Here is a 26,793-nt window from a genome sequence, read left to right as displayed (position 1 = left end):
TCACAGGTAAAGCTAACAACTCTCTGAGAATCAGTACATAGGCTCCTGTTTCTCAGTCATCTCCCAAATGTCAGGGGAGGACTGCTCCTAATGCTTCAGACAGAGATTTAAGGATTTGTGAGCCTCCTTCGAGGCACATCAGCAATTCCCCACCTCCTACTTTATTCACTATCCATTTACACGTTACCATGATGGATAGGAATGTCTCTTTTGAAAACAACAGTGTCTATTTTCTCTATAAGCCTCAGATTGGGATCTAAACTACCACACGGTAATGCAGATAACCAGAGTCAGTGCAACTTCCTGATTTCTGAAAAACAGATCACTGAGAGATGGTTGAAGTGCACCTTGCAAGCTAGTTTAATTTAATTAAGCTATGATTAACGCTATGAACATAGTAAATAGTTCCAAATCCGAGTCACTCAAAGCTTGGCATACTTCAGTGCACCTCACAGCATGCTGACAGCACCCTGCGCACTTCTACTGAGATTGTTAAGGATGCCAAAGGAGCAATTGAAAGCTCAGAGGAGACTTATTGTGCATAGTGTGTGGTACACACCTGATATGATGGATATATTTTTAAAATTTACTAACACTAGGAAAATCAATTCAGACTTCTCACTTCATTCTTAACTCACATGGTTATATTTACCATAGATTTTGCAAAATTCTGAGGAAATAGCATGATCTCTCTTATTACACATACTAAACTAAGTCTAATGGCATAAGTTAAGGTGTAAAAAATTTGAATTCTGAAAGCAATAATGTTATAGGACTTTACTGAGACAAATCAATATTATTGTACTGTTCTATGGGTTTAACTTGACTTTTTGTTTTTCAAACACTGTTCTTTAGAGCTTTCCAGCTGTGGGCCCTGATCCTGAAATGTATAGCATACATATGGGAGAGACCCCCGTGCTCATATGGAGTTCCCTAACTTCAGTGGGGCTCTGAGCAGGTTCAGGTATCCACATATGCATGGTTAATAGGACAGCATTATCAGGATCTTAGTTATGACTAAGATCCTGCAAACACATGTATAGGAACTATTTACTATGTTCATAGAGTTAATCATAGAGGTACATATATTCACATGTATAGTCCCATTGAATACAACAGTACTATGCACATGTATAAGTGTTTGCAAATTTCTTGCATATACTGAAATACACGTATCTACAAGTGTTTGCACATCAAATACTTTATAAAAATGACATTTTATACATTCAAACCTAAAAACTGTAGAAGGAAAAAAACTTTATGCAATTTAGGAAACTTTACTCTTGATGTAAGTAAATCTTCTCACTTCAATTTACTATTAAAACTTACCAATGCTCTTCCCATCATCCCAGTAAAGCTGACCTTGAGCGAACCCATTATCATCTAAAGCAACAGTAAGTCCCATTGAGTTTTGTCGGCTACCAAAAAAAAAAAAATTTGTCAGCAAACACATTACTATTTGTCTATTTCTCCAGAGTCATAACTATTTAAGCTATATAGAAACATCCTTGGACTAGATTGGCTCTCTCTCCCCACCTCTGTTTCTCTCATTTTCATCAACCATATGATCAATCGAATTCATCTCATACCTCACCTGCAATCTGTCCTCTAGGCCATTTTAACTGGGTCTTTAATGTTCCAAACCACTAAGCAGCTTTCAAAGAGCTCCCATTAAAATAAAATAAACCAGTTTTAACTTTTCCAGTTAATTTCATAGTACCTGTAAAAGGTATTATTAGCAGGGTCCTGCCATGGGATGATGTAACCTCCGCGGATATGAAGGTTGATATGTTCAAGAGGAGCTGATAGGTTATAGGACTGTCCCTTGAAACCAATATATTCCTCCTATAAAAAAAAATTGATTTCAACTGAGTTACTTCTAATTCATACTAATGTAAATGAACAAGGAAGGAGATCCTAAATATGTTAATTACTTTTTGCCACAGAAATATTGATTTAAATGTATAAATAGGGCTGTCATTTCCATGTTCTTCAAAATATGGAATAAAAATTTGAGAATAGTGGACTTTCAAGTGCAACAAAGTGGGGCACAGATCAAGGAGCTAAACCACAAAGTAATTGCAATTTTGGTGCCTTTTTTACCGCCTATTTGTCTCTCCAGCTTCTTTCTTCCCAGTCTTTTCCTGCCTCTGCAGAAGGCAGATGCAGCTAAAGCTGCCCCACTTCTGCTCTCTTGCCAAAGACCTCAGATAGAATAACTCAGGGATTAAAAATCAACAGAAGTATTTTGGGGCAAAAGGTGTTTGAGAATGTAACATGTTTGTGACTTTCAAACACCTGACCTTTTAGCTCACTCATAAGTAGGCGTTGGGTGAAAATTTTGTAACAAAGTTAAGTTACACTATGCTAACACACCATATTAGTGTGAACTTTTTGACCAGGTTTGCAAATCTGGGTGAATAGTTTGGAAGAATCGGAGAGAAAATTCAGGTCAGACCAGAGCCTTCCTAACTGTGCACACAAGTTCTGTTATCTCTCTATGGGGGAACCTGGTGGCTTGTAATCCCCACTCCTATCTTGACATCTACAGGGGCAGCTTGACGGTGACAAGTACCCTCAATTCCTATTGATGCTCAGTGGCTTACTGGATTGGATCCAAGGTCTAGAGCTTCATTTCCAAAATTATGTCATTTCCCAACAAAACCTTGGTTTTAAAAGCCTCCATATCCTATCCCAAGCACCTTGTCAATATCTATTTCCCTTCCTGCTCCTCTTCAGCTATCAGTGGCCTCCCCTCTCTCATTCCACACCATTTAACAACCATTTCACAACTATGTGTTACTGTAATTCTGCTGCTGATGTTAAGGTCTATATCTCTTGCCAATTTTCACAACCTTCGTACTCCTCTCTTTGTTATTGGCTAGATGTTTTTCTTCCATTTAATTCTCTCACCTTCTTGTACCTCTTAAGTCTATAAAAACACTTGGGGATGTAGTTTGCATGAAAAATATAAACAAAGTATAGTGTAAAGTTGTATTTAAACACACAAAGTGAGGAATTCCACCACCACCTTTGGCAGATTATTCTGCTAACAGTTCTTACTATTAGTTAGAATATCAATAGAAAACATTTATGTTACTTACTGTGTAATAATCATACCAGCGTGCATTGGGTATATAAGCCAACACTGATGTAGCATTCTGGAATTGAAACACATACATGTTATCTTCTTGAAAGCAAAAAAAAAAAAATATATATATATATATATATCTAAAAGTACTCTCATATATAACTAAATATCTAAATTCTTACCTCCAGTACAGGGCTAATGAGCAGCGCAGGTCCCCACAGAAATTGTTTGTATATATCCCATGTTTTTTTGTCTTCCACAAACCTTAAAGCAGTAAAATCATTACTACATATATGATATTAATCTTTTCAAGAGAGTTTCCTTCTTAAAGTACACTGGTGGTTAAAAATTTAATCTATCCCCACCACACACATCCCAACCTTATTTATGTTACTTCTTTTAATAACTCAGATTATTAAAAAATGAGCAATTTTAAACATCTAATTTACTTTTCCTTATTCATGTGATCAATTCATATATGCCAAGGGTTAACAGATCCCCAATGAAAGACATTATAGAAGTGTAAGGTACCACTATTCATATAGGTTGTAGTTTAGATCATGAAACTAAAAAGGTTGGTTTCTAGTCACTTTCATTTTTAACACAATAATAGTAATATTATCTAAGGGCCAGACTGAGAATCTCTTCCTCACGTTGTTGTACAACTGCTTACATAAATTGCCCCACTGCAGTCAATGAGTTACTCAAGTGAGTTATAGTCATCAAAGGGAATAACGTGGTCACAGTCTAGCCCTAATATTTTTAAACCTTTACAAAGTTGGGATGCAGTTTGATTTTGACAATAAGATTTAGATCAGTTGTTATTGTATTCAGTCTATTTTACCATCTCTAAAGGACACCAATGAAAACATTCATTTATCTTGAGGCCAAAGAAATGGTAAGAACCAAGTATCTACAAATTCTGAAGCAAACCAGCTAAATCTATTGCTAAACTTGGAAATGATTCCTATAATACATTTTTTAATGCTGGGATTGGAAGGTTTGTAAAAGGAGAAACAGTGACTCAATTTCCTCATTGTGATTATTCCACAGAACTATAATAAAGTGTTTGACAGAAATTAATGCTGAAGCAAGAGAATGGATAACTTCACTAATCTATTCTGATAGATGCTGAAAATCCAGTGTTAAGGAGAGAGTATATTACTGTCAGTTAAGGCTGAAAGCTACAAAATGATCAATCTCCTTATTTTTCCCCACCCTTCAAAAATCAAAATGTACTCACATCTGAAAACTCAAGGGAAGTCCTATACTTTAAACATAATTACACTGCAATAATTACATAGTTCATGTCTCTCAGTCCATAATGCTAAGTTTCTGAATCCAGAAAAAATATTTTGCGATATTTTGAGCTGGATTGCAACTTTTAGAGCAGAGCAGCACCATCCCCAGTCAAATGTCCAGAAGATACAGTGCCTCAGGAAGGAAATCCTGGAGCTGAACAGTTAAGTCAATCACCATTTACTTTAATGTAAAGGGTTTTTGGTCACACAATTCATACCAATTATGGTTAATAAAGGGTTAAAGAATGATTAATAAATGGTAAATCAATTGTTATAGATATATGCACAGTCCAACAGGTCAATAGGTTGTTTAAAATCATCTATAACACCTTCTATTGATGTGCATATAACAAATGATAAGATATAGAACTCATATCTGTAGCATATTATAAATCTATTAACCCTTTATAAACCATTGATAATTTACAATACAGAATGTGATCTTTATTTTGTTTTTAATTTTTCTCTATTCTGTTTTCAGAACAAATGCAACAAGAACAATAGTAGTATCAGAGGTGGTTGGGGGAAAAGAACAATCAACCAGCTTCTGGTACAATCTTCCTGCCATTGGTCAATTTGATGATCATTTTTAATAATCATGGCCATGATTTTCAGGAGAATACAGTCACTTGACTGCACACATTTTAACCTAAATTAGTTTTTAAAAGAATTTAGTCAAATCAGGCAAATCACTGTGTGGTCACACTTATGTCAGTTTGAAACTCATATTGAGTTAGTCTGCACCTGTAAACTTAAAAGGTGAATACTACGGATTTTAATCAATTTAAGATTATCCACACAGACAGTTGTACCAGATAAGCAAAATCAGTTTAAAAATCACATCTTTTGTTAAACTGGTGTAACTTTGGTTGTAGACACCAGACTTCAGCGTTCAGATATCTAACTTGAGATACCTTAAATGACCTGATTTTCAGAAAGGGCTGAGCGCACACTCTTTGAAAACTTAAGGTTTCTCAAGCTGAGCATCCAAAACTGAGTTATCCAATATCACTAACCATTCTGACACATTTTGGACTACATGTGTCCACCCTCTAAAACAGACAGCACTCCCATCTACTCAGTAAAGACTAACCCCTAAAACTGGGAAACACATTACACAGAGACATAAATGTAGAGTTTTGCATAGAGCCATATAATGGGTTCTTGCCTGACTCACGGAGCTAGGATTTGAATTAAGACAGAGTCCATGAGAAGGAAAGGAACAGGAAAACTATTAAAAGTGGTCGGAGATATGTAGAAGAGGACTCCGCCAGTAGCAGAATTACAGTAGCACCTAATTGTGAGATGGTATGAAGAGAGAGAGAGGGAAATCACTATAGACAAGGAGTAGGAAGAGGAACAGATAACGGTCAATGAGATACACGAGAGTCCAGGGAGGGTTGTAAAAACAAGAAATGGACCCAAGCCTATGAGTTGCTGACACCTTCAATAGGAACTGAGAGGGAACTTAGTACCTTCAAGCTACCCCTGAAGATGTGGGATTACATGCCACCAGGTTGCCCTCTCGAAAAAAGAAAGGGAACCAAATATCCCTAAATACTAGAATAAACATTCTTATTTAAAAAAAAAAAAAAAAGCAGAAGAGTACACTTTGAGCTAATTTCAGGAAAACTCATGAGTTTAAGTTAAAAAACAAACTGTTGTCATACTTACTCATGGAGGACAGGACGCACTACTGTGCTACCATGAACGTGGGCTTCATACATTAAAGTGTACAGATAGGGTAACAGTGTGTATCTTATATTGAGTACATCTCTGGAAATATTTTCAAATTGTTCATCAAAGGCCACAGGATCTTGCCTCTAAAAATGGAAAGAAACTGTTACTCAACTGCAGAATCTCTCTCATGCCCCTTTTCACCTTTCTTCCTTGTTTTTAATTATTCATTTATGTAATTTTAGAAGCACATTATGGACCTGATCCTCCACGGTACGTTAGCACTTCCTGAAAATCCTAAATAATGCATGCTTGCCTACCTGATTTGCACATGCAAGTTCCTGTTTACACATGTATATGCATTTGGGGAACATACACAGGGAACATACACTGTTCAGCTGCCAGCTGGAAAGTTTGGCCCTAGATGATGGCAGTGATTGCAGTGACCTTCACAAGGAAGTGAGAGAAACTGATTCTTCATGGAATTTATTACATTTAAATTATAATTATTATAACCTCTGGTTATATCTATATTGATTCAAATCCAGCTTTTGCACCAAACCCACAATTATGAATAAAAGCATCTATTTCACAGCCACTTACAATGATATTGGTAGTATTTTATTGTTTTATAACCTGAGAGAATGGCTATATTTTTGATTCCATGAACATTTCCATTGGCAACTCTTTTTTTGGAGGGAGCTCTAAATTAATAAATTAATAACTAATATTAATAACTAAATTAATAACTAATATTAATAACTTGCCACCAACTTGACATTTGGTTGAACAGTTCTCTGCCAAAGAGTAATATTAAAGGATTTTTCACAGCCTTACCTTTTGTAGCTATTTCCCTGACTTAAGCCTAGCATTTTTTTAAAAATTGAAGTAATAAGATAGTTGAGACAATTGGTAATATTTACATAGGGACTAATATGCATGTTTCCTATCTTCTTTATATTATACTTTTACTGTAAATTCCTATCAGCTGTGTGGTAGTAGCATCAATAATTGAACACATGAATCAAAGTCCACATAATGAACTATTCCTAGCTGAAAAGGTCTTTCTGGGACTAGGTAATGTAAACTCTTTTTCTCCCTAAAATGCAGTGCTTTTCTCTCCTAAGGACAAAGTGACATTAAATAACAGTAGGTGTCACTGTGGGCCCTAACTAGAGGAGCTTAGAAGAAAAGCTTGAAAACCCTAGTGAGGGCATGGGGACAGAGGAGGGGGGGGGGGAATTTAATACAAACTCCCCTGAATGTATGACACATTGTGTTGTACATAATTTATTATCCTTCTTTCCTCCAGGGCAGCACTCAGGACTTTCAAAAAGTAAAAAGAGCACTAATGGGTGATGTCAGGGAGCACTTTCAATCTTTATTAAATGTACTGAACAATACCTTGGCAAATATCTTGGGTAAGAATGGAAGCAACATGATAACCCTGAATCTGCATTTTTAAAGGTTTTAAAAGGCCTATTGAAAGGTGTGCTGCTGCAAGATAAAGCACACTGTTTTTAAAAAGGAGACTTTAATCCATTAGATATATGCCATATAAATAGCTCGACTCTGCTAGACCTGAAGCTCTAACTAGGACATAAGTACTGTTTCTATTTTTTGTTTTCCCACTTATCTTGTTTTACAGCTTTCCGCAGTACGTTCCTTAGCTAAAACAGTCTGACAGTTACACAATTATTTTTTTTTATTCTTTAACAACAGTAGCAGATGGAGGCAGAATATGCAAAGTAGAATAAATTTGTACTCTCCCTCTACAATCTTATTAAACTATTCCATGTTCTGATTTGTCCTCTAATTGTGAACTATTAGGGGAGGAGAACACAAAGGTCATTCTTACTGCATTAAGTATACTTTAGAGAGGAAAAAAACAAACCAAACAAAAACTTTACTTGAGCATTGTAGGTGCAGATTTTGTTTTAAAGGCATGCAAGTAAAAAAAATGTATGAGCTTGCTTCAATCCTAGAATATGCTGGCTTCACTGTCATAAATCAGGATGCAGGCCCTTTAATGGTGTAAAACCTGCATGCAGTGGGCAGTGACGCCGCGCACAAAGGACTCCCACAGCTGCAGCAACTTAGAGCATGTCTAGGGAGCCAGGATGGGCACATCCACTGTGCAGCTCTGCCAAGGCAGCACCCAGGGGACCCAGCGACAGTTCTTGGCAAATGCCCCATGAAAGGTGACCGTGTAAACACCATATACTAGCCCTGGGGATCAATCACTATGAGCTCAGTAGCCCCAGCTGGCACATGAGAGTACCATTTACATTGCTCTATATCAGTCACAGTGAAACAAGTTTCATGTGTAATTAGGGTGACCAGATGTCCTGATTTTATAGAGACAGTCCCAATATTTGGGGCTTTGTTTTATATAGGCGTCTATTACTTCCACCCCATCCCAATTTTCACACTTGCTATCTGGTCACCCTATGTGTAATTAAGAGTCTGTATCCTCACAGCAATGACTCAGTGTAGCTAACATTAAATACCAATGTACTGGTTGCCTGAGTCACTAGGTTTTGGTGGGCCAACACTGGGAGGGAGAAAAAGAGAACTAAATTAACTAAGGCACAAAATTTTCCAAGATCAGTTGAAAGCTAGGTCACAAATATTTTGTGTCAGAACCAGTCTGCAAAACATGAATTTCCAGAAGGTTTATGTTCAAATAGACTTAATTTTTCCTAGTTGAATCTTGATGCAAACCACACCCAAAATATGGGTTTAACAGCTTCATGAATGGTCACAGGAGTAAACAGGAACCAAAAGTGGGACAAGAGGCCATATCAGAGAATACCATGGAATCTGCGAGGCCAAAAGAGACTATTGTAGTCTGCCATCCTGTATAACTCAGACATTAGGACTTCCTCATATTAATTCCTCTGAACTAAGCATATCTTTGGGGTGGGGTGGGGAGGAGAGGAAATCTAATCTTGGTTTTAAAATTGCCTGTGATAGACAATCCATCACACCACTTGGTAAGTTGTTCCAATGGTTAATTACATTCATTGTTTAAAAAGTGCACCTTATTTCCAGTTTGAATTTGTCTAGCTTCAACTTCCCATATAACACATTTTGAAAATGAAATGCACCGGTGCACAGAATGTAAATACTAGCATTAGCTAGAACTATTTCTCCTCTGATAAGTGAGTTAATAATGATGACAACATTTAAAAAAAAGCATTCTTTTCACAGTGTGTCCTCCCTACTTTGTATCTGTTTTCTTTAGCTTGTGAACTCTTCAAGTTTGGGGCTGTTCATATCTTATGTAGCCCAAGCACATTACTGATGTACAGTAAATAATAAAAATAATCTATGACCCACCTTCGTGCCTATGGTATTATGATTTCTGGAAAATGGGTAAAATGCTCCCAGCTGCATCCAACGGGCACACATGTAATACTCTGCATCATTGAAGAAGCCACAAATATCTGCTCCAGTCTGAAAGGTTTAAAAGAATAAATTTTAATGCTGTAGATTATTGCACTTAGGTAATGATGTTTTAAATGTGTAGTAACAACACTAACTTACATAGGATATTCCAAAAAGGCTGAATTCCATCATACCTGCAAGAAAAGTAAGGTGACTTTATTTACTGCTATTTTCTTTGGTATTCTAATAGCCACCTGCAACAGCATTCATTTAGCAGAAAGGAATGAAAATAAATATATTTCTGTAGTTTCTCTGACATATTGTTCTTCTTCCCCCTGCAGGATATGCTGGCAGCAGGCTCAGCAGGAGCATATAAAGGCAGCTGGGCCAGGAGCGGGAGAGAAAGAAAGAATCACTAGGACCAGGGGTCAACAGGGAAAGGCTAAAAGTAATGGGTGGGCATTTTGTGGGGGAAAGGGAAGTTGACTTCAGTGGGAGTTGATAGCATTCAACAACCTCCAGGATCAAGCCCAATGTCTATTTTGTAAGCACATCAATTCTAAAGAGTTGCTTAGCACCCATTAAGAGAAGGTTAAAAAACAAGCAATTAAAACACGAATGGTGATTGTTAAATTGAGCAGCTTGTATTGCCTACAATTAAATTTCTTCTGATCTAAGCCTAATAAAAGCAAGTAAAAGACAAACGTGTCCAGAAGTAAGTTACTGCATAGGATCAATTGACTGTAAATCCTATTGCTTCCACATACCAATTATAGATTTATAAAGTTGATCCCAAGCTGCGGTGTTATCGCCAAGCCAGTGTCCAGCCCATTTTCCACTAGAGGGATACGTTGAACGAGTGACAACAATTCCACGTTCACTAGTGGTGCTCTGTAAAGCACTAACATTGAAAATACAAAGAATAGTAAATTAGATGTGGAAGAAACTGTTCTAATAAAAAAAATATTACATAAGGTTTCCTTTGAAAATAAAAGTATTTTCTTATATTTTGATATCTAAGTTAAAACCATGTAGTTACTGGTATTATGAATAAATATAAGAACCAGATTAAAATAATGTTTTCAGAAGTTATAAGGCTTCACGTTTGCACTGGAATATATTATGATTCAGACTGATGAACTTGTGCACATTTAAAAACTGAAAATCAAGTGCAAATAAAGCTAAGGTACAGTCAGAAATGTAAATGCCAAAAGAGAGGACGCTAGAATATGGAATTTCACATTAAAACCAGCTAGAATTCAGGAGAATTGGAGGGAAGAAAATCTTGTGAATATCTGTAAGATTGAATGCATGAGGTGATGCACGGTCCCTACAGAAATACATACCAGCGACCTAGTATTAGGTGAACTGGAAACAATTAAAGACAACTTTGAAAACATTCGCAGACAAACATGACATCAGGACAAGAACTGGGTGAAACATTGTTGTGGACTGAGTTAAAACCTTGTTCAAACTAATGTGTGCACTGTGCACAGACCCTTTATTTAAGACAGTTCTAAGAGACAGTTAAGCTGTCACACCTAAAACAAAGCCGATTAGCTTCCACCTAGAAACTAGCACAACGGGCAGGGGCTCCGCTGGGCGTTGATCCATGATGGGGGGTGGTGGTAGGTGGGTGAGAGAAAACACAAACTAACAACAGACAAGAACAGAAAGAAAGACAGAGGCAAAATGCAAGAAAGCCAAGAAGTAGCCTGTGAGTACAATGTCACCCTGAAAAAGCTAGAGATAGCTTTTGGGTTTGTTGGCTAAAGAGTCTTGGGGCTGTGAGCTAAGAAACTGTTCTTTTCCTCCCGTGTTTGGAGAGGCAGAACTTCATACATACTTTTAAAATAATCAAGATTGCATCAAAGAGAATACGAGACTCCATCAATTTCCACTTCCAACTGGAATATACCCAGGGCCCTGAAATTTTACTAGCCACTCAGGCTGAAAAGTGGCTACACTTCTGTCAAAGAAAGTCTTGTGCCTCTGCAATCCACTCCACTAAAATTCTTTGGTGGGTTTAAAAATGGATAAAAGACAGATTTTCAATAAGCTTTTGACAAAAATCACTCATTAAGGAAACTGAAAGACAACTCCCCTCATTCAGATGGGCAAGGAGGGCTGCTAGCCCCAGGATCTAGTTTTTTCAATCTTGCCTGCCTCCTTTCCAGCTGGGAGAGGTGGGCTGAGGTGACCCTGCCCAGCCTGGGCTGTTAAGAGGGTGCCTGCATCTTGTCCAGCAGAGGCAGCCTGTCCAATCCTGCCTCCTTCCTCTCAATGCATTAAAACCTATGATCATTACCGCAAGATATCACAGAGCCCAAGCAGCTGCAATGTTAAACACAAATGCATTAGGGCAAACCAATTACTAGCTGACAAGGTTAGGAAGAAATTTCCCCTCCGGGTTGGTTATTGCATAACTGTCCATTTTGAATATTCCTCTGAAGTCTCAGAAATTGGCCTCTGTTCTGATAGAGTAGTTGGGACACTGGTCTGACCTCCTTGGACAATTCCTATGATCCTACGTAACAATGTGAACAAACACATACTGTGAATCATTATACAAAAATAATAAACTACTAGTTTTAAAGCTACTCTGATTAAATCACATTGCTTTCTAATGCTATCTGCACAATAATAGCCTGAACAGCTGCTTCAATAAGGCACTGTTTATTTTTTTTCTTCTGCAGAATTTACAGCTTTAGTGACATTATAATTACAGTAAAAACACACAAGTCACTTAAATTACCATAGTAATTAAACTAGACTAATGCATTGTAATTATTTCTTCCAAGATAAACAGTAAGTTTTCCAGTATCTTCTACTTCTTTGTCATGTATTATCAGACACTTTCATACTCTGCTTGTGTTACTCTATTTGTAGAGTGACTTGGAAATTGCACATAATGCTGTAAACATAAAGTGTATGTCAAGAAAATTTCTTTATGGGACTAAAATGTGTAAAGTTAAGTGTGTGCTTAATTGCCTTGATGGATTAGGTTGAGAATCCTCAGTACCTTGCAAGATTGACACCGATACACACCTGAACATCAGTTATATGTGATGTAACAAAAATCTAATTTAACCTGAAAGTCTATGACTGGCTATTACATTTTACTTTTAAAGGCTTTGTTTTTTAAGGGCAGGTTTCAGAGTAGCAGCCGTGTTAGTCTGTATCCACAAAAAGAAAAGGAGGACTTGTGGCACCTTAGAGACTAACCAATTTATTTGAGCATAAGCTTTCATGAGCTACAGCTCAATTCATCAGATGCATGCAGTGGAAAATACATTGGGGAGATTTTATATACACAGAGAACATGAAACAATGGGTGTTACCATACACACTGTAATGAGAGTGATCAGGTAAGGTGAGTTATTACCAGCAGGAAAGAGGGAAAAACAAAAACAAAAAAACAACCTTTTGTAGTGATAATCAAGGTGGGCCATTTCCAGCAGTTGACAAGAACGTGTGAGGAACAGTAGAGGGGGGAAATTAACATGGGGAAATAGTTTTACTTTGTGTAATGACACATCCACTCCCAGTCTTTATTCTAGCCTAAAATAATGGTGTCCAGTTTGCAAATTAATTCCAATTCAGCAGTCTCTCAGACTACTAATATATCTGCTTGGTGCTTTAATGTGCCAATTTCAGAAAGCTGGGGGGGGGGGATATTATGAGTCGAATCAGCTGGGGGGGGGGAATTTCATCAGAAAAATGTGAATAATAATTGGGAATCACTTAAGAACACCTTACCAGATGCTTAAAAAGTAACAATCCCACAACTGAGGAATAAGGCTGTGCTGGTTTTAAAAAATGGTTTAGAGGGGAAGTGAAAGCAGCTGTTAAAACAAAACAAAACAAACAAAAAAAAACAGTAATACATAAAAAATGGAAGGCGAAGCGGATAATGATTAATATAAATCAGAAATCAGAAACTGTAGAAAACTGATAAGGAGAAGCCAATGGATACAAGGACAAATTTATAGCCAGCAAAGCTAAGGACAATAGGGAGTATTTTAAATATATTAGGAACAAAAAGAACACTGAAAATGGCATTGGTCATTACTAGATGGACATGGTAGAATTATTAATAGTAATGCAGAAAAGGCAGAAATATCCATTAATATATCTGTTCTATATTTGGGGAAGTGTCATCGTATGGTGATGATAACACTCTTTCCATTCCACTAGTATACCTAGAGAACCTCTAGGTTTCCTTTCTGGGGGTGCGAGACATGCCAGATTTTTTTAGAAGGTAAATAATCAAAAACACAAATTAAGCACAGGCACGTAAGTACAACTACTTTGTTTCATCAAACCTACGTATTTATTAACATTATACATTTTTAATGATTATAAACATATCTAAGTTTAAAGAACTGACCTACTTCAATGATTTTTGATAAGGGGTGCGAGAACATATTTTGAGAACCAAAGGGGTACAGGCTGCAGTAAAGGTTAAGAACCGCTGCTCTAGAGGATGTTCAACGGAAGCTACTAAAATTAGGTAGTTTTAAATCAACAGGTCCAGATCACTTGTATTCAAGAGTTTTAAAAGAGATGGCTGAGGACTATTGGACCATTATTGCTGATTTGTAATAAGCCTTGGAGCAGTGGGGAAGTTCCAGAAGACTGGAAGAAAGCTAATGTGCTAATATTTAAGAAGGGTAGACATGATGACCTGGGTAATCATAGGACTTTCAGCCTGACATCAGTCCCAGGTAAGATAATGGAGTGGCTGATACAGGTCTTGATTAATGAAGAACTAAATGAGGGTTACGTAATTAATGCAAACCACCATGGGTTTTTGGAAAATAGATCCTATCAAACCAATGTAACATCTTTTTTTGATGAGATTACAAGTTCGGTTGATAAAGGTAACCGTCTTAACATAATAGCCTTAGACTTCTGTAGGCATTTAACTTGGTACTGCATAACATTTTGATTGAAAAACTAGAACAATATAAAATTAACATAGCACACATTAAATGGATTAAAAACTGGCAAATTGATGGGTCTCAAAATGTAACTGTCAATAGGGAATTGTCATTAAGCACATCTGTTTCCAGTGAAGTTCTGCAGGAATTGTTTCTTGACTCTACACTGTTTTGACTTTTTCATCAATGACCTGGGAAAAGTTTGCAGCTGACATAAAAATTGGGGGAGTAGTAAATAATGATGAGAAAAGATCACTGATTCAGAGCGATCTAGATTACTTGGAAAACTGAGCAAAAGCAAACAACACGTGTTTTAATACAGCTAAATATAAATGTATACATCTAGGAACAAAGAATGTAGGCCATACTTACACAATGGGGGACTTTATCCTGGGAAGCACTGACTCTGAAAAAGATTTGGGGCTGAGGTGGATAATCAGCTGAACACAAGCTCCCAGTATGAGGCTGCGTCCAAAAAAAAACAAATGCAATCCTGGGATGCATAAACAGAGGAAACTCAAGTAGGTGTAGAGAGGCTATTTTACCTCAGTATTTGGCACTAGTGTGTCCTCGCCTGGAATACTATATCCAGTTCTGGTGTTCACAGGTCAAGAAAGACGTTGATAAGACGGTTCAGAGAAGAGCAACAAGAATGATTAAAGGATTAGAAAACTTGCCTTATAGTGATAGTCAAGGAGCCTAATCAATTTAGCTTAACAAAGAGAAGGGCTAACTTCACTATAATCTATAAGTACCTAAATGGGGAACATATGTATAATAATGGGTATTCAATCTAACAGAGAAAGGTGTAACATGATCCAATGGCTAGAAGTTGAAGCTTAACAAATTCAGATGGGAAATAAGGCGCAAATTTGTAATGGTGAGAGTAATTAACCATTGATACAATTTACCAAGGGTTGTGGTGGACTTTCCATCACTGACAATATTTAAATCAAGACTGGATGTTTTTTCTAAAACATCTGCTCCAGGAATTATGTTGGAGAAGCTCTATGTCCTGTGCTATACTGTAGGTCAGACTAGATGATGAAAATAGTTCCTTCTGGCCTTAGAATCTATGAACTACATAAAACAAAAGTTTCAATTGGAGTGCTACAAAATCGTAAATGGAAACTCTGTTTTGGAGGCCACTGCCTAGAGAGTCCTGCTGAATGGAGATTAAAGTCTCTTGTTTACTCATAGAATAGTTACAGCTTGGACAGAGGCAATGGTAAAGTGGAGGACAGGCATACTTGTCCTCAGTTTTTTTCAAGAGTTCGAGCCTTTTTTGGTGATGATTTAGGGGGTCTAAGACTCAGGTTTGAAATACCTAAACTTTCTAGAAGGGCCAGCTCAGCCCTTTATCCGAGAGAGAGAGAGAGAGAGAGAGAGAGAGAGAGAGAGATTGAGAAACTGAGTTCCATGCAATTTACAGTTTATGCAGGACTTTTAGATGTGAGTTTAAAGAGAGAGATCTTGACTGCTTTTTGCAGACATTGATAAGCCCATGTCACTTTCATCAGGGTAAGCCCTTTGTCTCTCTTGCCCCCCAGGTTTTGTGTACTGCTCTGTATACCAATTAATCTTACACCTTTCCATATCAAATGTGGATGAATTTCATTGGTGCGGTGCTTTGGGTTTTTCAGAATAAAAAGGTGTTATACATATACGCATAATACTATTATTTTTCTAATCCCTGAATAACGATGTGCCAGCAGATTCTTCCATGAACCAGTAACATATTAGGAATTATTGCTTAGTGACTTAAAATGCACAACTCAGGTATCCAAAGAATATGATTTTATAGCCCCAGTTTTCTCATCTTTTGATAAAAATGAACTTCAATATTGCTGCTCCATTCAATAAATATTTGTACCACGGTGGCCAACTCTTGTGATTTTACTGTGATATTTGATATTTTACTTAAAGGCCCAATTCTGACAAACAAATGCTTATGTGACAATCTCTGCTTTTGTTTAAAAAAAAAAAAAAAAAAGTACATTTTTAGCCCTTGTGGTTGCAGAGAAAAGCTTTAAAAAATGTGACCCGAGTGAAACCACAAAGGTTTAAAAACCAGAAGACAAATAAAAAGAACTAATTTTTAAGACAGTATCTTTAAGACAGGGGAGGCTGTGATTGTCAGTACTTTTGTACTTACATTTTAGGAAAGTATTATTGAAAAAGTAACGCCAGGCAGTACGCTAGCGTAAATAATTACTGATTGCCTATATGTTATAGAGGTTCATTCTGCTGAAATGCTTTTGTAATCCTGAAGTTTCTTACAGAGTATTCTGTTTAATCTTCTTTCCCCAGTTTTGTGAATAGAGACTATAAACTTCTTGAGGTGCAAGACTACTTTTTTTCCACAATACGGAGGGCAATACACATTTTGGCTAATCCTTTTCACAATACAGAGGGCAATACATTTTGATGCTGCCATATGGAGTATGAAAGGCACCAAGATCATCTCTGCTTTACCTTTCCATCTTGTATCACGCAAGACCAAGTAAGAATGCTGCAGCTAGCATTTCCTTAGCATTAGGGGTAGAGTAGAGACAACTCGGCTATCTAAGGGTCAAGCTAGCCAGGGCCCTGATCCATCTGTGCACCTTGTGGGGTCAAGTAGATGGTCCTTGGGGAGGAAATGCTCTCAATTTCTGAAACAGCAGTAAGCATCCTCTCCCTGAGTCCTCCTGCCTGTGTCTGTCTGATCTGTTCTGGCAAAATGCTCAGGAAATAGCTCCAGTCCCCTGTCCCATTCTTTTCCCTGAGAAAATGTCAGAATTTTGCCCCTGGATTGTGCAGGTGCTGTATGATATAGTCTAACTTGAAGCCATTCCAGAATGATGGCCAGAAAACATCATTCATTAGGTTCATATATGTAAGCTATATTGAACCTCCTGATAAGAAAATTGTACTTTGCATCATTATTTCTTGACTCTGATTGATCCCATGTGTACTACTATGGCACTTCTTAATGCTGGCATAGAAAATAAATTTGGAACATTTAAGATTTTTAAATAGATGTTTTGACCATATTTTCAAGTATAAGAAGTGTTTGAATGAACTATCATTTATCTTTGTCATTTCTGCTGTTCAGGTAAACCTTTTAAAAACAGAAAAAAAATCACTACATTTAATTTTATCCTTAAAACTCAGAAGCAATGATAATATTCCCATCAGTGTAAAGTTATCGTGTAGAGCAGTGGTTCCCAAACTTGTTCCGCCGCTTGTGCAGGGAAAGCCCCTGGCGGGCCGGGCTGGTTTGTTTACCTGCCGTGTCCACAGGTTCAGCCGATCACAGTTCCCAGTGGCTGCGATTCGTTGCTCCAGGCCAATGGGAGCTGCTGGAAGCGGCGTGGGCCGAGGAACAAGTTTGGGAACCACTGGTCTACAGACAATTTCCAAATTGTACTTTGGTTTGACTGACAGTATAAGAATCAGAAATTCCTTACTGTCCTGTCAGCAATTCTGTGAGTGCCTTGATTGACAGTGATGCACTGGCATACTTCCAAATATAACATCCACTCAGTCAAAAATTCAAGTGGCCTTGATATTTTCTTTCTTTATGGTAATATCAAAGTTACCAAGGGCTTTAAGGTCATTAAGGCCCATAGAAAAATGCTGTTCTTTGCTTGCTCATTGAATTGGAAATGAAACAACCTAGATATATTATCATTAGATCAGACATTATCTAAAATAGGATAGGATATTACTCAGTAAGGAATTAACATATAATAAATTAACATATAATAATAAGGAATTTCTCGTCTTGGAACTGAGAAAATAAATTGTTAATGAGAAAGGCTTATGCATATCATTTACATAAAAAGTTCACTAATTTCCCTGTTTAATATTATTTCTTATTTTTTGTGAAGGATGTTAATTCAAGAATGTATACACAGTGCCCTGCATTTAAAATAACAAATTCACATACCGTAGCTTGATATATACCATAAGACCAAAACAATATCAGTGCTATAATTAAGCAGTCCATCACAGCTATACCTGGAAGAAAAAGGCTATTTCATATTTTAATTACTTTAATTACTTAGGTTATTGTTGGGTAATTACTTCTCTTAACAGTTGATCAAAATGCTGAGGATAGTCCCGTCTTGTAAATGAGCAGCAGAGTGAGCACTTTCATGATTGACTGATCTTGTTTACAATGCAGAGCACTGTCTCAAGATGGCCTTGGTAGCTGTCTCATAATAGATATCTCAGTTGAAAATGCAGCATGTTGAGTCTGAATGTGTTGGGACAAGAAAACCTTTGATGGCATCTAAAATTAAACTATATTAGGAATAGCAACATGACCATCTTCTCTTCTCAAGCCAGGCAGCAATTAAGGTTGCACAATATAAAAATTATATGGATGAAGTCATTAGAATCTGTGTACAACTAATTTCTGCCAGGCAAATGAGAAAATAATCTTCTGTAATATCAGACTTGGATAAACTCTTTTTTTTAAACGTGACTTGAAAATCGCATCTGCTCTGAGAGGGTGATTGTGAAACGGCTGGACTCAAACCAAGACACTGAGTTTCTTTTGAAGAATTAAATTCAGCAATTGAAAAAAATTCCAAAGGACACAAAACAATTTTGCTGCTTCAGATTCCAGTTATCAGAGCAGAATCCTCTTCGGTAAGACACACTCATGGGCACGCTGTCTCGAATTAAGTGGTTGGTGCAAACAAAAGAAAAGGACAGTCAGTATTATCTGTCTGGTGCAATCATCATAGTAACTGAGCAATAAAATAGGAGTGAATAAAAGCAATCAAGAGTCCAACAAGTAGACTATATCAGTGGTTCTCAAACTTTTTACTATAAGGCCTCACTTTTGTCAGTCCAAATGAGTTCAGTTCCCATCTTCACTTGTGCTAGAGACAATATTGATATATCTCAGCTATTAGTAAAATACTGGCACACTAAAAGTACATACACTCATAACAGCCTCACATTTCAGTGAGAGGGATTTGCTTGTTTCTGTGAATACAACTTACCGAAGTGTGGAAGGACTGACACAAATTGAAAAAGAAAGTAATCTGCAAACCTCTCCAAAAGGATCACAGGCTCCTGCCACATAGAGTCTCCCATTCTGCCACTGCCCCCTCCTCAGTTTGTCTCCTTTGGGTCCCCAGCTATTTCCTCCTATAGCTCCTGACCTCTTTAATTCCCTCTTAGCAAATATGACAGCTGCCTTCTTGGTCAATGTCAGAGACTGAATCAGGGATCTCCTGAAATAAAAATCAGAAGTCTCTACAACTTTAGACAAAGAGCCAAACTCACTAGCAGAAGGTTCTAACAGACCCATAGCCTCTGCAGATTAGGTACAGAGGAGATCACCACATACACCAGGTATGTCCACTCTGCAGAAAAAAACCCACAGCAGAGAGTCTCAGAGTCTGGGTTGATTGACTTGGGCTCACACTATGGGGCTGAAAATAGCAAGTGTAGACATTCCTATTTGGGCTGGAACCCAGGCTTTGTGACTCACTCCCACAGGATTGGGGAAGGGAATGTTGCAGTGTAGACATACCCACTGACTATGAGTTACACAAGGCCCTGTGGTAGCCATCTTGTCGCCCCCTTCCCTTATTGTTCTCTACTCCTCCAGCTCCTTCAAGCTGGCTAGGCAAGAGCTGGACATTCTTCTAGGTATTACTAGTGACACACAATCCCCGGTTGGAGAAACTGTGCTGGCCGTGAGAGAGAGAGAGTGAGAAAGAGAGTGAGTAGTTAGAGCTAGAACACACACACAGAGAAAATCTTGCTACCATCTTCCGCTTAGCTGTTCTGTCAAGGCTAGACTAAAGCTAGACTTAAAAACAATATTTTGTAAAGACGTAATAATTATTTTAAAATCCCAATATCTACAAAAAATAATAAATTTGATCTTTTGCCTTTTTTTAGTCTTAATGGTTTCATATGTTCTCTGCAACCATAAGTGCTATAAACTTATTTATTTGTTTTTAAATGAATGCTGAGGTTCTCAACCTCATTGCATGCCTGAAGCCTCTGTAGCCTAGCATAGCAATATGGGGGACTGATTCTCCTTTTCCGCTAAAAAACCCCTCTGTTGCAGGGAAGGGTATCTATGGACCTCTGTGAGTGGGTGGCAGAGTACCATCCATCTATATAGGTATTCATATGACCTTCATCATGGTAGTAGCTGAATGCCTCATAATCTTCAATATATTTATTCTCACAACATACCTGTGAGGTAAAGAAGTGCTGTTGTCCCCATTTTACAGATGAGAGGTGTCTATCAGGAGGTAAGGAGGTTGTAGAGTTGGTGGAAAGGAAGGAGAGTCCTAGGAGTTTCAGAAGTGAGTGGATAAGAGGGAGGAAGCTAGGGGTGCAGCTGGTTCCCTCCATAGCTAAGAGCAGAGACAGTGCTCTGGTTGCCATCCTTTCCCTCAGATAGAGAAAGTACCACTTCTTTCAGTACTCTCCCTGATGACCTTTCAGAGGTCACCTGACAGGAGAGAAAACTTTTTCAGTGAGACAGAGTGTCTCAGGTATGGTCACTGCAGAGAAAAGAAAGAATAGCACCATTCCCACCTTGCTATGGAGAGGTGGAGAGGTCTGGTGAGTCATCAACCTTGCTGTGAGAGGCTGGCTAAGATAGGGAGATATGGATTTTCCATCTCCCAGAGAGATTTTTGAGTAGGCCTAGGTTTCTGCTGGAAGACCTCCAGTTATTTCAGAGAAGGTCTGTCATGGACTGGACAGAATTAGAAAGAGAACACAAAGGCAATAGAGAGGTTTGTCCAAGGAAATGGTATGACTGGATGCTTTTTAAAAAAGCTGTAGGAAAGAAGTCAACCTGTCAAATAGCCAGGAGAAAAAAAGAGACCTAACGTTGTTGGTCACTGACTCGAGTGATCTGGATGTGGTTTGGGAATACAGGTAATTTTTTTAGTATAGACCAGAGCGTAGACACTGTAAACCTTGTGTACGTACCTATTTTTACTAATTATTATTATCTATCTTTTGTTTTCAACTTCCTGTTATGCATTATGCATATTGAAATACAAAGCTACTTTACTGTACACCTAATATCTCAGGTACGTTTTCCAGGAATAAACAGCTTTCACTCAGTACCTACACACACACACACACACACTTGTAAGACTGTTTCCCATTGATGTAACACTCAGCAAAAGTACAGTATGCAGGAAAGGACTATATTTTGTTTAAAGCACAGGTGATCAGGTTTCAGATAAGGTTCTGAAAGAGGTTTGTTTTGGTTTTCTATTACAATACCTGCTTTGGCTGAACACTAGTTTCTTCCAGTAGACAGTGCAAGTCAGCAACAACAGTGTCACTTGAAATTCTGCTCATAGGAAAGAGATCCCAGCTTCTTGAAAGCCTACAGCTTTTCCCTCTTTTCTCATCTATTAGCACTAGGCAAACACTGTCATGAGACAAGAACATAAACCTAGTCCATTTGTCCTTAACATGTATGGTACTTGCATGAAAAATGTGTTACATTTTCCAGCTTCTAACTCCATTAACTGTGCTCTTACAAGCTGTTTCTGGATCCTTTCGGTCTGCCCTTTGCGTAAACCTCATGTTAGATGAAAAGCATACTGCCAAGCAAGAAGGTTCAGAAGTGTGATGTGTGAAACAGAAAGATATGAGAAAAACTATAAAGGAAACTATGAAGAGGAAAAAGAGAGAAATACAAAACAAAGCATGCTTCATTACACGTTAGACTGTGCTTCTTTTTGTGGTGAGAGAATCAGCCATATGAATGTGAATTCTTCATCCTCAGCACATGCATGGGGTTGACTTGAAAATGGATGCAGAATACAAGCAGTGATTTGTTAGGTATTTCCCCCCACTCTTCCCTTATAGAGCTACCTTCAACTGGTAATATACCTATGGATACGAAAGTCAGCCCAGTGTGGGAGTAAAGAATGCAAACGTGGCTTTAACTCATATTTACAATACCCTGATCCTACACCCCTTCAAACACTATGCTGGTCCCAACTTTAATATTAAAACAGGAATGATCTAACTTACACTGGCTGTCAACAGCCCCCAAAAGACTGTTACAGAAGCAGAGGATAGCCAGGCTTATGGGCACCCTGTTTACCTTTGCCAAGGTCGCCACACTGAGGATGCCCTTATAAAGAGGCACCAGCTGCGTCAAATTTACAGTTGCTTTGCACAACTGAAGTTTCTCCTGGCAAAGCTGCCATAGTAGCTTTATGCCAGCCCCTTCTGTGGGACAGTCCATCCTGGACACAAAAGAAAACAGGCAAGTTATGGTCATGGCAGGGTTGGGGTGGGAAGAGAGCATTTCAGTGTGGCAACTGAAAATGGCAGCTATATTAAAGAGAGGGCTGAAGCACAGTGTCTAGGAAACTCTTCCAGCCAGAGTAAGTCAGAACATTGCTGTGGCTCTGAAGACTGAGCTCATAATATATTATGCTGGTGACACAACTAAAGCCAGAAAAGTCTCCAGGTTACCGCTAAACTCAACATCACCAATCAATCATGCTCCTTATATATTTGAAACAATTCATCTTTCAAATCAGGAACAAAGAGCAGACAAAAAAGAGAGAGTATCAATTAAATATAATAAGGTGGGTCAGAGATATAAATAGCTGGACACAAAACATTAATTTTAAGCATATTTTGCCTAAGTCAAAGTAAAAAAATAACAGAGGGTCACACGCTTCATAGAGTCTATAGGCTGAGCTCATTGCACACATTAGGGGCTCCTTGCTTCCCTCCATTAGGGGCTCTTTGCTTCCATTCATATTCCACAAGCTCCCTATGTACCTTCCTCGCATCTCTCTCTATTGAAGAGAGTCCCTGCAACTCCCTCTGCTCCCTCCCTCATGCCTGGGGCTCTGAGTCCCCCATTCCCTCCCTCTCCGGCAGGGGCTCTGTGTTCCCTCACTACCCCTCTCCACCAGAGTACCCCAGAGCCTGCAGCTCTGCATGTGCCCCGATTCTCCCTTTCTCCCCATACCAGGGTTGCTCACTACCCCATGTCCAGGGCTCTGTATGCCCCTATTCTCCCATTATCCCCTGCCACATGGCATGGGCTCTGTATGAACTCACCATTCCCTCCTTCCTCCTGTTTTCCCTCCACACGGACACCAGGGCCTCCTATTCTCCCCCTCCAGGCCATGTGTACACACCTGCACTTCACCCCCCACAAAACCCCTTCCCCTCACACAATTATTTGTCTTCATTCTGTCTGGGAGATAACTCTTTCAGAGTGTCAACATGTTAATCTCTACTGGGAGGATAGACAGAGATGAGATAGGGGTATTGTTATGCTGGAAGGCATTAATGGGTGTCATCAACCCATTCTTTGGTCTACAGACTCTTGCAGAGGTGCTTGAAGCTGTGGCTCTGATAAACAGAGGAAAGGGGCTCCATGTGCCCTACATTTTCACTCTTTTGGTTTTTCAATTTCCCCAGAATTGATAGGTATTTCTCACTGATGCCTAGAATGTTCCTTGAAATTTTGGAATTGATTGGATGTGGCTTTCAAAAGTTATTGAGTACATATAAGACAGACAGGCAGAGAAAAGCTATCAGATTGAGCATATGCCCTTGAAAACTTGGCCAATAAGTTTGTAAACTTTACAGAGACGGTGTTTATACTTTGTTGTATTTTTAAAAATTTCCAGTTGCTAACTGTTTCCAACTATTACTGTCAGTAAAGAGGTGCCTGGATTATTGTGGAACAACAAAAAGAGTAGCTTCTCAAGAGGAGAGGGGAATAAAACAACTTACTCATAGGTAGGTTTTGTATGTGACCATCCATAGAGATTATGCACATCATAGTGTCTAACAGGGGTTCCATCTGGCAGGAACTGCTCGCTTTCCATGCATAAGGTTTTGTGATTCAACCCACGTGACTGTGATTCCAACCCTAATGAGAAGGAAGTTTAAATATCTGTATCGTTAAATCATACCAAATTGTTTACCATATTTAACTGCCTGTGCATTGGGGTTTTGTTTTGCTTTGTTTTCTGTAAGAATACCATTCTAAATTTTCTGACAATTTAGATTTTGAATACTAGCTGTTCCCAATAATCCTGTATACTAATTTGGAGCTACAAAATTACTATAATAATCTCATGTTCTCAGCCTTTATGAACAGGATCTCTTAACTCAGAGGATGCTGCAGATCTTTAGAAGCATCTCTCCACATCATCCATATAACCTGAATAATGGGAAAATATCTGTAAGTATTAAGCTAGGGACAACTACAAAAATTAATATTGAGACACTGTGTACGGAAGCAGTGAAGGAAGAAGTAAACATGATAGTAGTCTTACATGAGTAGAACATTAGGAGGAAAATTTTCAACAGCACAAAGAACTTTCAAAGGGACCTTTTTGTGCCTCTGAAAATATCCTCCTGGATAATTACTTGTTAAGGTATTCTCTGCTAAAGTCCCATATTTTACAATGGCTCTAGCACAAACTGAGCCAATAGTGTACAAGCTATGACCCTGAAGTCTCTAAACTGTGGAATGAAGAAAATTTTTATTTTATTATGAATTCTGTGTTTTCCCCAAGCCACGCTCTGTGATTTTTAAATGGAATTGTTTAAATCAAGTCTTTTGCTAAAGGTAAGAGGTAGGAAAAATATTCTCTAAATACTTGAAACTGAACTGCATTGTTCATGTGAAAAACAAAGTAATCTACAGACAGTTTGATCAAAATGCTTGGAGACATTTTTTCCAAACATGCCTACACTTAGGCCTCTAAATCTATGTTATGTAGGCACCTAACTAAAAGTGGCTTTATTTTCAGAAATCCTGAGCAAGCACATCTCCTCACTGCAATCAGGAGTTGTGTATGCACAGAATCGCTGAAAAAAATCAAGCCCCTTTTATTTAGCTACTAAATAAGGCATCAGAGTTTGACAATTTTGGCCCCAGATGAAGTCTCAGTGAATGATGCAATAAATAGAGTCACTTACGGAACTACAAGATAGTTACTATACTTACTGGGCATATAGGGAGGATTGTTTAGCTCTTGGTTTCTACAGCCTTCAACTGCTCCATGAACAAAGCTTGCTGGCTCATTCATGTCCTAAAAACGTTAAGAAAAAATGAACATTTTAAAATGAATTTTGTTTGTTTCAATTATGTGACATATTAAATGCTATTTTGCAAAGAGATGCATAATAAAACATCCTTCAAGAGCATTTACAGTTGCATTTTTTAACATTAGTGTTTCAGCCAATTTACCTTTTCTTGACATGATAGTGATCAAAATTTATATTTGTAAAAAAAGAAAAGGAAAGGAAAAACAATGCACCCAACTGAGATCTAATATGCAAGGCTCTAGCTTGCAACAGTTTGTTTATGCTCAATTTATAACCCCCTGAACATGCAAGGTTACAATGGATCTACTGACAAACCGAGCTACCAAGATACTGACAGAATAGTTTCCTCCATGGCAGATCCTCTGAATTCACAGAGACCTTTGGGAAGCTCCTTCTTAGTCACTGGAACAGGGATTTTGAACGGGGATCTCCCAGATTCTAGATCAGTTATCTAACCAATGGCCTGTCTATAGAATGAGAATGACTCTCTCTCTGGCCCAATGCCTATTTTATTATTTATATACTGTGGAACAGTTTCAACAGGAAAGCTTGAGCAAACCTAACCCACAGCGCAGTGGTTAGGGCACCTCTCCTGAGAAATGGGAGATGAGGGTTCAAATCCCTGTTCCACATCAGACACAGAGGTGATCTGCCACATCCCAGTTGAGTGCCTTAACCACTCAGATATTGTGAGAAAGGGCTTAAATTTAAATATGCATTTATGTACTTTCCAGCTGGTGCTATAGTTTGTCACTGGGACTACACAGGAGTGCTGCCTGCAGAGGTTGATGATCTGATGCAGTGGATCAATGCATCCTCTGAACACAGACACCTCTCTTCTTATCAAGTAACGCCTACTTTTTGGTATGTGTTCCGCCTTCTGCATGACTCTGGCAGAGCAGAGATTACAGCCACATTCTTTTGTGGCAGTTCCCCAGTGACAGACTGTCAGGATCTTGCTGAAGGGTTTATGCCAGCAGAAACTGGTATAGAGCCCAAGATGAACTCAGCCCTTAGAGTTTAAGGCTGTGATTTTTAAAGGACTCTAATGGAGTTGGGTGGCCAAATCCCACTGAAATTTGGACCCCTACCTTCCTTAGGTATTTTGAGAAATCCCAGCCTAAATGTTTCTTTTTCTTTTTCAGAGGGCCAACTGAATAAATTAACTGAGTCTCTGCTGGGAAACTTCCTTAATATCCTGCTTCCTAGAATGAAAGCATAGATACAGGTATAGAAAGTCTCCAGGGAAATAACAAATTCTGTGATGGGATCTTTGAGATGTGGCCCATGGTGATTATTGAAG

General features: G+C 38.3%; 1 protein-coding gene across 2 annotated transcripts in view; it reads right to left on the bottom strand.

Moving 5' to 3' along the window:
* SI (sucrase-isomaltase) overlaps positions 1 to 26,793 on the bottom strand; it is a 152,821-nt gene that overhangs the window by 45,954 nt on the left and 80,074 nt on the right. For both annotated transcript variants that reach the window (XM_073359491.1, XM_073359490.1), the window contains exons 36-45: positions 25,390 to 25,474; positions 24,165 to 24,303; positions 10,227 to 10,360; positions 9,619 to 9,653; positions 9,412 to 9,528; positions 6,067 to 6,215; positions 3,274 to 3,355; positions 3,105 to 3,161; positions 1,721 to 1,845; positions 1,330 to 1,418 (exon numbers count right to left, since the gene is read on the bottom strand). In XM_073359491.1, the coding sequence (XP_073215592.1) occupies positions 1,330 to 1,418; positions 1,721 to 1,845; positions 3,105 to 3,161; positions 3,274 to 3,355; positions 6,067 to 6,215; positions 9,412 to 9,528; positions 9,619 to 9,653; positions 10,227 to 10,360; positions 24,165 to 24,303; positions 25,390 to 25,474 (1,012 nt within the window). The remainder of the gene's footprint in view (positions 1 to 1,329; positions 1,419 to 1,720; positions 1,846 to 3,104; positions 3,162 to 3,273; positions 3,356 to 6,066; positions 6,216 to 9,411; positions 9,529 to 9,618; positions 9,654 to 10,226; positions 10,361 to 24,164; positions 24,304 to 25,389; positions 25,475 to 26,793) is intronic.

Source organism: Lepidochelys kempii, chromosome 9, assembly GCF_965140265.1.
Source record: "Lepidochelys kempii isolate rLepKem1 chromosome 9, rLepKem1.hap2, whole genome shotgun sequence".
In the NCBI taxonomy this organism is placed as follows: domain Eukaryota; kingdom Metazoa; phylum Chordata; order Testudines; family Cheloniidae; genus Lepidochelys; species Lepidochelys kempii.
Note: the sequence above shows the minus strand (reverse complement) of the source record. Positions and strands in the feature narration are given on the sequence as shown.